At 36.9% G+C, this 15,436-nt stretch overlaps 1 protein-coding gene across 2 annotated transcripts in view; it reads left to right on the top strand.

Annotated features, from left to right (window-relative positions):
* Nucleotides 1–15,436, top strand: part of LOC113541817 (gamma-aminobutyric acid receptor subunit alpha-3) — a 108,835-nt gene that overhangs the window by 41,497 nt on the left and 51,902 nt on the right. For both annotated transcript variants that reach the window (XM_026939013.3, XM_026939011.3), the window contains one exon: nt 9,540–9,760. In XM_026939013.3, the coding sequence (XP_026794814.1) occupies nt 9,540–9,760 (221 nt within the window). The remainder of the gene's footprint in view (nt 1–9,539; nt 9,761–15,436) is intronic.

The raw sequence follows: 15,436 nt of genomic DNA, 5'->3' as shown, positions 1-15,436 counted from the left end.
AGATTCCAAAAAATTAAACGAGACATGGTTGGAGGTAGGTTAACTGGTTACTGCAGTTGTTGCAGAGAATTTTTGACAAATGAAAAACGTCCTTCTGATGAATTGGATTTGTTTTTCGCTCTTCTAGTAGTACTTCATCTTTTTTTTGTGGAGGTGGAGGGGTGTTTGGTAGGTTTAATAGTCATCCAAACTCACATTTTGGTCAAACGCAAGTCTTAAAAGCTTAACCGATGAAGTCTAATAGGTGGCATCCACAAGAATTGGCATCATGTTGCCATGGCTACAAGTCATTATGCTGACTGATGTAAATCCATGCTGTGTAATTGCAAGGCACTTAGGACTTCCAGTGTCCCTCATGAATGACTTTTTTTTATCATCTCCTGCTTGTTTACTGCTGCTAGCCAGTCTTCTATCTCTAATGATCTTTAATTTCCTTCTGAGAAAGATAAAACGTTTATGCCGTTTAGCAAACCACAGGTTCGGTTATGAATACGCCGCAGTTTAATACACATGCAGTCGAACGTCTTCTGTGATCGTTGAAGCTGGAGTTTTTAAAAACTACGGATGTGGTGACTTCAGTGAGTCAGAGCGAACAAAATAACCCGCAGGGCGCATGCAGTCATTATTCTGTATCATAATCTGCAGGGCAACAGATCCAGTCCCTAAAGAACTCAATTTCAAATGTCACATAATCAGTAGAAATCATTAGTGCGGAGACGTCGATGGCTTACAGAGAAGCTAGCTGGGTGAAGACATCTCATCTGACTGGATTAAGTATGCACAATCCATAGAGATAATCTGCAAATTCACTCTTTGTGCCATTTTTATCTCATTATCTGCATCATTCAAAGCAAATCCAGTTAAAAAACAACATTTATAGATTGTTGGGATCTGTCATAAATATATCTGGTGTATTTTTTTTTCCTACCGCTAATGATCTTCACTTCATCTGACTTCCATGAAGGTGTGAGTCGATACAGCGTAATGATGAAATGTTAGCGTTGTAAATTATTTTCAATAGTAATTGATGTTCCTGTCGTAGATGTGAATAATTTATTTTCAAAGATCGGTTCCTTATGAACAATGAAAAGAAACTGAAAATAATAAAATGCTAAAAAAAAAAAAAGAGAAAGAGAGAGAGAGAGAGAAGAGGATGTGGGAAAAACAACAACCTCTCTGATATGCGAATAGGAAAACTGTACACTTGTCCTTCTTTCATTCTGCAGAGAGGAATTCTCGTTGTTATGGACCGTCATGATGACTGTAGCACCTGCTGGAATTAAATCTGGATATAATCGGTAATCAACGTGATGAGCTTTCATGATTAAAACTGTATTTCTTACTAAATACCTCTGTTATCATATCTGCTAAATTACGTACAATACACAGCTAAGCTGTACAGAAAAGTAACACAAAAGATGGCGTTAATTTTAGTTCGCTCATAACACTCGAGTGTAACACTAGTGCATCGCACCTTTGTTAATACTCGAGCATAACACACTGATTAGGTTCCCTTTGGAAATCGCTGCTGGTGATGGGGATTATAATTGTTTAATTGTAATAGCTTTATTACTACATCTTGGCTAATGGTTTGTAAGGTCGGGGTCCATAATATCTGCGCAGTAACCCACTGTTAGCTACTGTGATAGAAAGATCTCTTGGAGAACCTTTGCCATTTCAGCAACATCCAAAGCTCAGGCAGCGGCGGGGATGTTGGAAATTTTCTGTCCTCCTCTGCAACATATGCAGTCTCCCATTATCGGACTTGGAGAAATATTTTCGAAAAGAATTTCCCCACCTTTCCGAACCGGCAGCTCACTGAATAATCAGGAATAATTGCTGCTGCATGTCAGAATCAGAAAGTTCAAATTGCTGAACTGTTTGGAAAAGATCAGCGTAATGGAAAATTGCTTATACTGATTGTGTTGTCGCATTTTGACGCTGTCTGAATCAGTAATGGAAATGAGACGAAAATGTTATTTCACACCCTTTCTGTTTTGTTTCATTACATTTCACTTAAATCTCTTTAATGTCTTGTGCGATATTGATTTTTTCCCTGCTCACGATTTACCATTTTAAATTTAACCGTCTAAACCAATAGACTAAAAACAAAAGACAGGAAAGCGAGCATTTCCACCATTTCAGGTTTAAGGAGAGTAGTGGAGGCGTAATATTATTACCAGCTACGCGGTCAGGAACTGCTTACAGGCAGAGACAATCACGAAAACTCAGCTGGATGGTGGATTTTTAGGTGATTCTACAGCAATGTGCAGTAAATAGTAAAAAAAGTACATTTTGGATATGATTTTACAAATTAGATCTCTAATATTCATCTGCTGATTGTTTGGACGTGTCTGAGAGCTAACCGTGAAATATAATTAATGTGAATTTTTTTTTTTATCACTTTCTAGTATTTCATCACCAGTAACACTATTTGTAAAAGTGTTAGATTTGACACTATGTTGAAGTCCTTGGGAAAAATATTTCCCTTGGGAAATACAATATTTCCGCCTTTTTTTTTCTATCGAAAAGAGGAAGTGCCATTTTTGACTATTTTTGGACAAACTTTTATCAGTGACATTCCTAATAATTAATATAGTATGATGTTAACTATAAACTTGTCTAATGTTAGCTAAGTTGAGCACACACTGATAGATTTTCTTTCACATTCTCCATTTACCGTGACAGAAAGCGAGAGTTTTCCACGAGTCCAGTCGGGATCATGTGAGATGGAGGGAAGTGGGCGGGGCTTCCAGTTAATATCGGTTAATATATGTCGATTGGATCATTTCCCAATTCTCTGATGTTAAATTGTGGACCTCCAACACAAAATGCGTGGCAGGTCTGCTAATATAATATAATATAATATAATCGTAAGTATGTCATATCGTGGCAGCGTAGAGATAAATAAATTGTTATACTGCACAAGCCTAATGTCTAACCACTTAAGATTAATTATTTTTCTTGGTAGACTCGGGTACAACAAATTATTTACCTGAATTATAACATTATAGCATCATGAACTCAGCTGTGTGTCTCCTGTCTGCTTTATTTCTACACAACATGCCTTGTGAACACCTAAGTACCAACACAATTTGTGTGCTAGTTTGCATCCTGTTTGTTGCTGTCGCACTCGCTTGTGTCAGTCTCGCACAGGCTGTGCCCTGCAGATAAGCACCGTGATGTGGCTGACTTCACCGCTCGGAGGAGAAACAGGCCAGCGAGCTCAGACAGTGCACTTCATCCTCTCTGACTGCGCAGGCGAAGATATTCAAAACCCCCTTCAATTAGACACGAAGCCAAAATGGCCGTGTTTAACAGAACTGCTGGGCTGCGTGGTAATACTGATGGAAAGAAACGAGCAGGCTGTGCAGTCTTTTTGGATGCACTTGCTAAAATACCGAGGGATTTTTAAAATATAGAGATGCTAAAACACTGATTAGTAATTGCTAAAATACAGCGTGCAGCACATTAACAAACACATTGCCTGAGCAAATTAAATGGTAGGATGATAACGCTTCTTTTTAATTAATTGTGCAATGCTACAGCGGATCAGAATACAGTTACATCAACACCTTAGGGAATTACTAATTCGTTAGAGGAGCTTTCTAAAGCTGTGCTTTAATTGCTAGCAGATAAAGAATATAGACCTCTGCATTATATAAAATAGAGCAAAAAAAAAGATTAGATTGTGTGATGTTTTCTGCGAAGCCTGAATACATTTAGGTAAGCTCTGAACGTTTGTGCAAACAAATCAAAATCTCACATCGAATTACACATTATCAAGAAGTCCTTACTCACATACAACAGTGATAAGTAAGGAATAGCACACAGTGGACCATGCTGTTCCAGTAAAATAATCCACACCGAGGTGGTGTGATATGCTATCACCTCTCAAGTGTGTTATTCCACTTATACCACAGATACAACTTAATTTATTAATGAAACACACTTGAGTGTTAGTTGAGACAAGTTAGTTCCTGTTCTCGCTTACGTTACAGCAGCTATAAACAGTCGTTCCCTCACCACCGTCTCTTTTTTCACTCTCTTGAAGTTAATACAACAACAAACAAACAAAAACGCAGCTTGTAGTGTTACTGAGAAACTGCGAAACGTAAACTCCTCTGTCCTAAAAATTACTGACTGTTACAAAGCGCTGACACTGGAGACTCCTTCCATAATTGTTAAACATTTCCTAAAAGAAAGCTTCACGATATTAACGATTATAGGTTTTACTTTGTTAAACAGCAGCACGCTTTTTTGTGGCGCGTCTGCCGGAGAAGTGCCTATGAGTGAGCTGTTACTATAGAAACGATAACGTATTAGAAAGCGTGCATTAATATGTAAATTTTGTATAATTTATGTATCATTAAGTTTTAAAGGCACATATGGATTTTCTCAGGTTTCCAAAGGTATGAATTATCTACCAGTTAAAGTTTTCTAAACTAAGGTGACTCAAGTTAACATAAATGGTCGAACAAAATCCCGTATCATGTCAGCAACATCATGTTAATCTCCCAGCACGATGGAATCGAGTGCTTTCTTCTAAGAATGTCTTAACGAGCCGATGGATAAGGAGTCACTGGGTTTATCACAACACACTGAGGTCTGCTCTTCCTCCATACCAACACCACACACTTCTGAGGAATTATGTCAGCAGCCATCAAGGCAAGCGACGAGGGAAAACCCCGAGCAATATTCCTCCTTTCTCCTGTTTGCATTTTCCATCCTAAATTAGCAAAACAAAACAAAGTTCACCATGCACAGCTGGAAGCGAAGTCCACTTGGTCATGCATGAATTAGCTCATGCGTGTTGCTTTTCATCTTTAAATTAATCCCACTTCGAGGCTGCACTCATTTGACGGCTTTCACATAACAAACCGTAGCTCACATGTTTTCCTATTAAAAGAAGAGAAAGCGCGGATTAGCCATTGGGTGTCAGACTCGGTGCCTGGAATTGATTATTTGGAAGTGGGCCTGCAGAAAAATGTCACCAGGGGTGAGAAATATAGGTGTTGGACTATATTTTGAGTGAAGATATTACTCATTAAAACACTAGTAACTCAACTAAGGGTTGATATAGCACCTTCTCAGTGTTGGGTTATTTTTAACCAAGCTTTAGTTATGCTTCTTTATCTAGACTATTGGTTTTGAAATGATTTAACTATTAAGTTTACTTTTACCGTTAAGATAACGTTAACTCAACCCAGTGGTTGGGTTTATAGAACAGCCAAAGTGTTTTTGAAGAGAATTTTTTTGACAAGTGCCTTTCCTCTTTATAACGAGCACTTTGTTAATTATATGTGCCATAATTAATCAAATGATTAAAAAATTCAGAGCAATATGAAAAGGAAGAACAGAAAGTTAAACTTATAGGGAGAATCACCCTCTGAAAAAGTAGTATTTTTTTGCAATTAGCAAAGAAATACCTGAACGGTTGCATAACAACACGAAGTTCTACAAAAGCATGCTCTCATGCTGTCTTTGAAAGCGAGGAGATACTAAAGGGACTTTAGTAAGAAATCAACAGAGAGGCAGAAAGTACTGCTTTCTCTTGTGCTTTTTAGACTTTTTATCTACGTACCGAGTGGCTCAGAGGACCTGCGTGACGCTTTGAGGTTTAGCCTTAAGCAAAGCTACACAAAAGTGTTTGATAATCGAAACAAAAAGAGAGATGCTGGAATAGACAGAACAGCGATGCTGAGAACAGCGTTTATGTCACCGGAGGTACAAGTCCGTCTTGCCTCTGGGAGCCGTTCGAAAGAGCACATTTTTATTTTTATTGGCACTGAATCTGAAATGGAGTTAGGTATTAATTGTATCTGAATTTGAATTCTGGTGTTTATGCAGAATGCAAAATATCAAGATCCCTGGGGCTTTTCAGGATAGAAGAGTGATTCAGTTTGTATTTGGTCATACTTCACATGTTAAGAGACTAATGTCACGTTGTGGTCTATAGATACATATAAGTGGGATTTCATTCATTAAAACCATTTTGTCACTAAGTATAAATATGAACATAAGCCTTTAAAGAGCCAGAATTCCTGAACTAAGGACCTGCATTCAACATTTGTGGAGGCTCATCATTGGTCACTTTATTATGAACACCATACTGATACAGGGTAGGACCCTCTTTCCTCTCAGAACAGCCTCAGATCTTCATGGCATGGGTTCTACGAGGTGCTGGAAACTTTCATTTGAGATTCTGGTCCCTGTTAACATGATTTCATCACATAATTGCTGCAGATTTTTCAGCTGCATGTTCATCTTCCATTCTACCACATCCCAAAGATGTTCTGCTGGATTAGATCTGGGGACCGAGGAGGCCGGTGAAATGCCCTGTGCTCATCATGTGTTCATGAAACTAGTTTGAGACGACTTTCTGACATTATCATGCAAGAAGTAGAGTTTAAAAAATGATAAATTATGGCCATAAAGTGGTGCATGTAGTCAGCAGCAGTACTCAGATAGGTTGTGGGGTTCACATGATGCTCGATTGGTATTAAAGGGTCCGATGTGTGCCAAGAAAACGTTCCCCACACCATCACACCACCACCACCAGCCTGAACTGTTGACACAAGGCAGGTTGGGTCCATGGTTCATGGTGTTTTTTTAGTCTTCAGTTGTTTAGTTTCAGTTCCCACTGCAGCCTCAGATTCCTGTTCTGCTCTTGTAGCCCATCCACCTCAAGCTTTGGCATGTTGAGATGGTTTTCTGCTCTCCATGGTTGTAAAGAGTGGTTATTTGAGTTACCATAGCCTTCCTGTCAGCTCTGGACATTCTTCTCTGAACTCTCTCATCAACAAAGAATTTCATCAACAAACAACAAACTCTACAGATTGTTGTTTGTGAAAAATCCTGGAGATCAGTGTTCATTTTTTGTGAAATACTGAAACCAGCCCATTTGGCACCAACAGCTATGCCACAGATGTCTTACTGTTCAGAAATAACTTATTTCCCTTATTTTGAATCCTTATGCGGTTTTATATGAATGTGGAATCGATCACCAGCATCCTGGTCTCTTTAGAGGCTGAGCAAAGGTGTTTTTAAAGGTAACGTGGTTTGCGTAAAGTTCTAATTTCTCTGATAAGCTTTACTGGGACCCTCTGAATTAGTATTTAGAGTGTAAAGGCATGAAAATAGGCAATTACAATTAAACAATAAAATATATTCTAGCTCACTTATCAAACCCTAGTGCATGGCAGAAGCAGGAAATACAGTGGAGTGTCATGAATATGTATTTTTTTAGAAAATATATGCAATATAATATCTGTATTATAATTTCTTTACATTATGTTTGTATACAGTAGCACAAGCTTTTGATTCTCTACTGTCAAAATGATTTGTTGTTCTAGCTTTAAATCTTTTTATTAGCCCAGTTGGTTTGAAGCTTAAATAGGTTAATGCTACACTATTTTTAGGTTTGATGGGAGTTTTGATGGCAAGGAGATTGTAAAGATTTGATTAAATTATTTGATAATTAACATGTTAGTGTATTGATTCTACAAAGATTTAACTATAATGGGTTTGGTTCATAAATAATACAAATATCAAGACAAAAGATAAAAGATTTTATTTCAAAACAGTATAGTACAAAACAACGATCTTATAAAACCATGTAACTGAGCTGTGAACAATAATAATAATAATAATTTAATAAAAAAAACCCTGAAATGTCTTATATAAAACCTTGTAGGTCTCATCAGGACAGTTAGTATTGCACTGTTCATTCTCTCAACCACTTCAAACTTCACGTCCTCAAATAGCAAGGGTACAACTTTATCTGAAATATAATCTAATGTGCGTTATTGTGGAAAAAGCCTGAAGACTGGTAGAAGCGAATGTTTCTGTTGCATTTGCAGGAAAAGCTTTTTATTTTAAATAAAGCTATAAAAACATACATTAAATGCGTCAGATTTTTTTGTGATATTGTGTATGTATGCTAATGTTATCGGTGTTACGTATACAGCACGCTTGTTTCAACCACACACACATTATCCATCATTAAAAAAAAAAAAAAAAAAACATCAAAATTTTGTCATATCAGTACATTTACAGTTAACAGACCAGTTTCTTGTTCCCTCTGAAAGCCATTATAGCTATCAGGGATGGATACAAGTGGGGAATTTCTCCGTAACTATGTGTTATATAAGGCAAGGCGAGAGTTAAACTAATGCAGGAAACAAATGCAATGAAATTGATTCTATTTAAGTGGATTCTTGCACTTATGATTTCATTTGTAATTCATATGAGCTCTTCTATGGATGCCTTTTATACAAGTCCCATTAAAAACTCCTGAATGACTTCAGGGGAAAAAAAAACAAATAAAAACCCAAGGTCATTTGAGCATTGCAGTATTCATAGCATAGTCTCATCCCCTTCCCTCTCTCTCTCACTCTAAAATGCTGAAATCTCTCCGTTTTGGACACATTCAGGGTAGATGCTCAGAAAAGACTGAGTGGATGATCAGTTGGTTTAAAGTTATACATTTCTATGGCATCTATGCATTGACAGTATGAGGAAAAAATTATAAAATGGCTTGTTTTATGCTGGCGAGTGGCGGCTAAGGAAACATATTCATACAAGTATAATTATTTGAAGTGTGCCTTAAGGATTGCTCATCAACAAGCCTGTAGGAAAAAGCGCAGTGATGTTTTGAAGTAAAAGGTCAGGCAAGAATCTTGACTAATCAAGGCCAGGCTTTTTGGAGAATGGAGTATGGAGGAGAGCTAGTCGTGACTCATTCGGCTCCAGACTCTCTAGCTTAGAGGGCATTAAATCAGATGAGTATAGAAAGTCATCATCAGGAGTGAGAAATCATACTTCAGTGAAAGTATAGGTAGTGTGTCGAAATCTTACTCAGTTTAAAATGGAAGCCAAAAATGTACTTGAGTGAAAGTCAGAAAGTCACTATCTTTAAATGTACTCAAGTACTAAAAATGTAAAATGAACTTGACTTGCTAGCCAGTTTACGTTAGCTACTGGAATCAATGCTAATCTACCCTGGTATTAGCAAAGAAAACAGGTTAACTTAGTTAAATATTGCTAATTAATGTTAAAATAATTAGCTAGACTTACCTCAGCATGCTTTTAGACAGAGTTCATGCCTTCTAGAGAGGTTAAAGGACGAGTCTTTGTTTACTCCAGCGTACTGAAACATTTTACTGAGGTAGGGCCCGGGACGCTCATCCTCAACTTCACACACATTATCCATCGTCTTCAGACGCACACGGATAGCTATAGCGCTAACTACATTGTGTAGTCACTGGATGGATGACAGGAGAAGAGATCTTTGAGATTTGTAACGAGCAAGTTGAAGGTCTAAATAAAAAATATGAGGAGTGAAAAGTAATTTTTTTCTCAGAAATATGATTAAGTAAAAGCAGAAGTGTTCCATTTCAATAAAGTATAAATACGCCAAAATAATATCTAAGTATATCAACAAAGTACAATTACTCAAGCATTTTCCACTGCTGTTCATCAAATAATTTTTTTAAAAGAAAAGTGCCATCCTGATTAATTCTTTCTCTCTCTTCCAGGAGTACACAATTGACGTGTTCTTCCGGCAGAGCTGGAGGGATGAGAGGCTGAAGTTTGATGGACCCATGCAGGTTCTCCCACTCAACAACCTTCTGGCAAGCAAGATCTGGACTCCGGATACCTTCTTCCACAACGGGAAAAAGTCAGTGGCTCACAACATGACAACTCCGAATAAACTCCTGCGGCTGGTGGACAACGGGACCCTGCTGTACACTATGAGGTGTGTCTGGAAAACCTGTTAGATATTGCTGTTCTGAAGTTTTTTAACAAATATCCAAAAATACTGAAAAAATACATATTTGACCCAAATTCTTTTTTAATTACGCAAACATTTTTACGTTGAATATTCGTGAATATTTGTTTGCAATTACTTGCTTACTTAGCTACGTGGTAAAACTAGCCAAGTTTATTTGACCCGGTTTAAAGTCACTGAACATCTGTGACCATGATGATAAACTTCCAGGACTACACTTGAGGATGGATTATACGTGCTTTTGAGTAAGTGTACAAGTACACAAGATGGCTGCCGTGCATATCCTGTGGTAGTTTAGTGTGATGCTTGTACATCCCTCTAAATGCGTCCGTACGATACAATATCAACATAAACACTGAGCGCAGTACAGCACCACGTGTCCGCAAGACTGAACAAACTAGCGTTTGTGTCTCAAATCGCATCCTTGTGTACGATTCTAGACAGTTATTGAGTACTAACACTAACTGGTTTTCCTATTAATGTTTGAATTTTAAAAAACTTGTAGCATTGAAAAGGTCTGCTTTGCGTACCAGTCTTCTGAACTTTCTAGGTTAGTGAATATTTACGAATGCCCATGACAACAATCATGACGACGACGAAAAAGGGAAAGTGTGTTTGACATCGCAGTGCGTGAGATCGCTAGACTTTTTACATATCGACTTGGAAATCTGACAGAAAGGGATGTTTTCTACATTGTTTTTAATCGTCCAGATGTACATAACCCGAAAACTCCGAGCGTACGGAAACTCCACAGAGAAACCCAAACTCACCATCCTTAATCCTGAAACACTCATTTTTCTGTCTCAGGTTTGGATGATTACATCGTTCATCACTGTTTTTTTTTTTAAATACTAAATCACAAGCAGAGAAAAATCTCTATCACACAAGCCTAATGCATAACATGATGATAATCATAAAAAACATGTAGAGGAATGTCTGGTAGAGGCCAGTTAGGTTTCAGAGTAATGCCTTTTCAGCAGTGGGGGTTAAGTAGATCTCAGAAGGAGCTGAATGCTGGAAGCCCCTGGTCCAGACTTAGCACTGTGAAATGAAAATAGCTTGAAGAATGAATTAAAGAATTGAATTGTGACTGGAATGGCCAGCATCTGTCCAGAGCGATGTGTCCATCTGGCGTAAAAAGAGCAGGGCAATTCAAGTCTATCGACCTTTATAATGTACCCCAGGGGCTTTCTGTACACACTGTGTGAAAGGACAGTCAGTCAGTAGGAGCTATTCATCTGGCGTCAAATTTGATTTTTGTCCTGGATTTTAGAAATGACCTTCAGCCAGATGATAAGCAAACTACATTACCATATTCTGCCAGTCAAAAGTTATAGAACACACTATAGCACAACCTCATTGTACAGTTTTATGCAAAAGTCTTAGGGAATATAAATTTTGTCATAGATGCTTCTGTTATAGATTCTGCATTATTGCGTAAATAAAAAAAAATAGATTTTAGATTTCCAAGCATGACTTTTCCAACAAAAAGAGAAATGTTATAGAAAGATGTTTGCATGTCAGTAATATATTACATACATAATAGACCACTTTTCAGACAAAAAAACAGATTTTACCTGCAAAAATAGAAGCGAGTGTGACAAAGCGTCCAGATGAAGATGATTAAGAAGATTAAGAAGCGTACCTGAGACAGATTGCATTTAAAAAAAAACAAAAAAAAAATGCAGACGAGAGTATTGTCATGCCAAGTATTGACTTTGTTTAGTTTATTCCGGTTTACTGCTTTTTATAGAAGAATTGTTTATGTAGAAATGTTTAATGTCGTTATTTTTGAAGACGTCTTTGCTTTCCCAGCTTTTCTTCACATGTTCCTGAGACTTTTGCGCATCTTTTTGAACTGACTTTTGAAAATCTAATTAAGTAATAGGTGTAAGTGAATCGAGAAATGAGATGTTTAGTGAAGTGAGAAATCTAATTGGAAAGGGCCAGAATCTATGTGTCGATTTTTAAAAGACAGCAATTAAAATGAATGGATGCAATAATCCTTGAAAGAGTGCAAATAACTGGTGTGTAAAAAAAAAATAATTCATACTTTTGTGTAATACTGGTGTGTAAGTCATTTAATAGGCTAGCAGGATTTTAAAATATTCCTTCTCTCTATCTATCAACTTCCTCCAGATTCTGAACAAAGCTGGTCACATATCGATCGGAGGATCCTGAACTGTATCGTATCGTATCAGATTCAGTGGTATCATCAAATATCGAATCGCTGCCTTAAGAATTGTATCGTATCAGGTGTAAGCCTGAGGTTTACACCCCTAATGTGTATTTTAAGCAGGATATTGTAATGCAGTATGCAGTAATGCTTTAATTTGCAATTTAACTCACTGTAATTTGTCACTTTTAAGTATGATGTTTGGTTTTTTTTTCTTTGCTGTTGTATATTTTTTATTAAAATGCTAATATGAGATGGAAACTAATTTATCCAGTATTCCCCTGTTACTCTTTTTTCCTTCTTCAGCATTTTCTTGTATTGTAGAAAACACTTAATGTATATCTATCTATCTATCTCTCTCTCTCTCTCTCTATATATATATATATATATATATATAGAGAGAGAGAGAGAGAGAGAGAGTTTGTGATCATGGGCTTTATTGCTAATGAAGGCAGAGTTCATTTTTTAAAATCAGGTCTGGGAACATGTACTTAGTTGTCGTCTTGTAAGTGTGATCGAACTCCCTTCTCTTTCAGCCTGGAGCTGATGTTCCTCTGCTCCTCCGCACGGTTGAGAACAGCATTAGCGCTAGGAAGCAGTGAAGTCGTGAGCTAGTGCACCTCAGAGCAGAGGGACGTTGATGTTTGATGACAGTTATGTGCAGAGACATGTCTGTATTGTTGATGCCGGTGATGTATGTACCACCTCCTTTCATTTTGCGTGCAGGAGTTTTAAACTGATTTACTGTCATAGTAAAATGAGACAGATAGAGTGGGTGGGTTGAATGTAGCACTGCGTGGTACGACGGATGATCCGATGTACCAGCTGTAATTCTTCCTAAGATATGGATTTTGTCTGGACTATTAAACAGGGCTGGGCAGTAAACTTTATCTTTAGTTCATACCTTTTACTGAGTCATCTCATCAATCATGTGTTTCCATTTTTTACATATTAAAAAGTACGCGTTGTAAACGTATGAATGGATTTACGACGTATGCTTAATACGAACAATTTCATAACCCCTTACACTGAATTTTAAATATTTGCTTTTTCTACATCAGTCACTTCACGGTTTATAAGGTGATGTGTGTTTATCACTGAGTCTTAATTTTTTGTAAAAGCAGTATTGATCTAGTTGTACTACATCATTCTAGATTTAGGATTTTATAAAAAAAAAAAAGAAAAAAAAGAAGAAGGTTAACATTAAATAACGCAAAACACTGCCATGTCTTATTAGTTTAATGTGGATGGATGATTTTAAACTGAGTTAGTGAGTCTAAAATGCAGCAAATCATTTCCTCCTGTATCTTGGAACTGAGGCAGATTTTTTAAAAAGACATGAATAAAAAGAAATTTATTTAACAGAACAGAACTCACCGAATTATACAGAAGTTTTACAGAGGAGTTTGCGCTTCTTTGCCGTTTCTCGGTAACATGACAAGCTGCGTGTTTTTGTCTTTTTAACTTCAAGAGGGTGATGAAAGAGAGTTTGGTGAGGGAACGACTGTTTATAGCTGCTGCAACGTAAGTGAGAACAGGAATTAACTTGTTTTATGGACGTTCCACAACATTAAATGTAAGTATAAATGGATACAACATACATGTCATTCTTTAATAAATAAAATTCTAACAAAGCGTTGGCAAATTGCTGTGGTGTAAGGAGAATAAAACACTCTGAGGTGCGTTGTTGTTGGAAAATAATCAACTTTGGGGGGTGGGTTGGGCTTAACCCCATCATACCACCCCATCCTTGATTATTTTCCTATAATAGCATGCCCTGCTGTGTTTTATATCAACATTCGGATTACGTTGACTAAATTTTTTTGCATCATGCTCCCAGCGATGCCCTGAAACCAGCGAACAGCATTTCTCACAATTAATAGCTAGTCTCCATAGCAACATAAATGTCAACTTATCCCACTTACTTACTTACTTACAACTTACTTCCACTCCAAAGGTTTTGCACACAGACCTAGCAAAATATTACTAGCAATTCAGTAAGAAAAACAAAAAACTCTTTGTAGGTCTCGTGAACTTCTCGCTCTCAGATCGTAATGAGACTCTAAATGAGTGCTTCATTAAAAGCAGGAGCACTTGGATAGTAAGCCCCTTAAGCTTATGTAATAAAAATCTCATATAGACAGTGTTAAGTGTTAACTGTAAAACATAAATGCGTGCCATGCTACAAGAACCTAATGACAGCGATAAAGATTTTGGCCTTTGGATTAGATCTTAATTGTCATAATTTTTAGTAAACGCTTTATCCTGGTCTTGGTCACGGAGTGTGAGGGAGGAATAATACACCCTGGAAGGGGTACGTCACGTCCATCACAGGCCATGTTTAGTCTCAGTTCACCTTCCGACATGTTTTTGGGAGTTGGGAAGAAACCAGAAACTGGTTTCATCTTCTTTTCAGCTTTTTAGAAAAGTCTAGTTTGCTCATCGCCTGAACTGTTTGCATGTTACATGCTTATCGATTATTGCTTTGTCCTTTCTTTATTAGTTGCATGTGTATAATACAATTATATAATTTATTTTACATGAAATTGAGGACTGAGATGAATCTTGGACTGAAGTATAGATTTGCGCTGCGTTGTTTGTAATGAAATATGAATCATTTTTTTTTTTTTTTTGGCTTAGAATTGAGACCGTGATTTCTTTAACCTATTTTTTACAAGTTGTTGTTGATATGACAAAAATATTTCCTCACAATATTTTCTACATTACGCAATACTACATGTATCACAATGTATAGGTTCCAGCAAAAGACTGGTTTCATGTTTTTAATGATATTTTCATTTAACAGCTAAAAAAGATTAATTATATATCCCTGAAAAGGACAAAAATGAAAAATTCTGTACAAATTTTAAAGACTGGATACAAGATTTTGCTGCAGACATTCAGTGTGTAATTATAAAAAGATAATCCACAATATCTCAGAAAAGCGTATTGCAGCATAATTTATCATGATATCGATATTATATCAATACATTTCCCAACCCTAGGAACAATACGTTTATGTATTAAATTCTCACATTCTTACACTTTTCTAGCAGATGTTTATGAACGAAAACAGTAAGAATGGTTGAAATAAATCTGCCAGTAGCAGCTTCAAGTCTTAATCAACATGTTCTATGCGTAACGCGTGACTGCGAAGGTTTGAGGAAGACGACGCGTAGCCATGACTCACTCACCCTGTTTGTTCATTACATACATTTAGCTTTCGTTTGTTTAGTAATTGGGAATTTTATATTCAGTACACGATGTGAAACATCCATGTAGGACAAATTTGTTTCTTTTTCACTATAAGCGGGGGTTTGGGTTATTTCATGAGGTCATGTGGTACAACATCATTGGTCAAATAAGGTGGAATAGTGGTACTTTGTTTATGCAGCAAAGAGCAAATGATGCAGAATTGACGCTGTTCTTGAATTAAATTGCTTTGAGAAACGAATCTAAATCATAAG

The sequence above is a fragment of the Pangasianodon hypophthalmus genome, chromosome 15, assembly GCF_027358585.1.
Source record: "Pangasianodon hypophthalmus isolate fPanHyp1 chromosome 15, fPanHyp1.pri, whole genome shotgun sequence".
Taxonomy (NCBI): domain Eukaryota; kingdom Metazoa; phylum Chordata; class Actinopteri; order Siluriformes; family Pangasiidae; genus Pangasianodon; species Pangasianodon hypophthalmus.
This window is presented reverse-complemented; position numbering and strand designations above follow the sequence as displayed.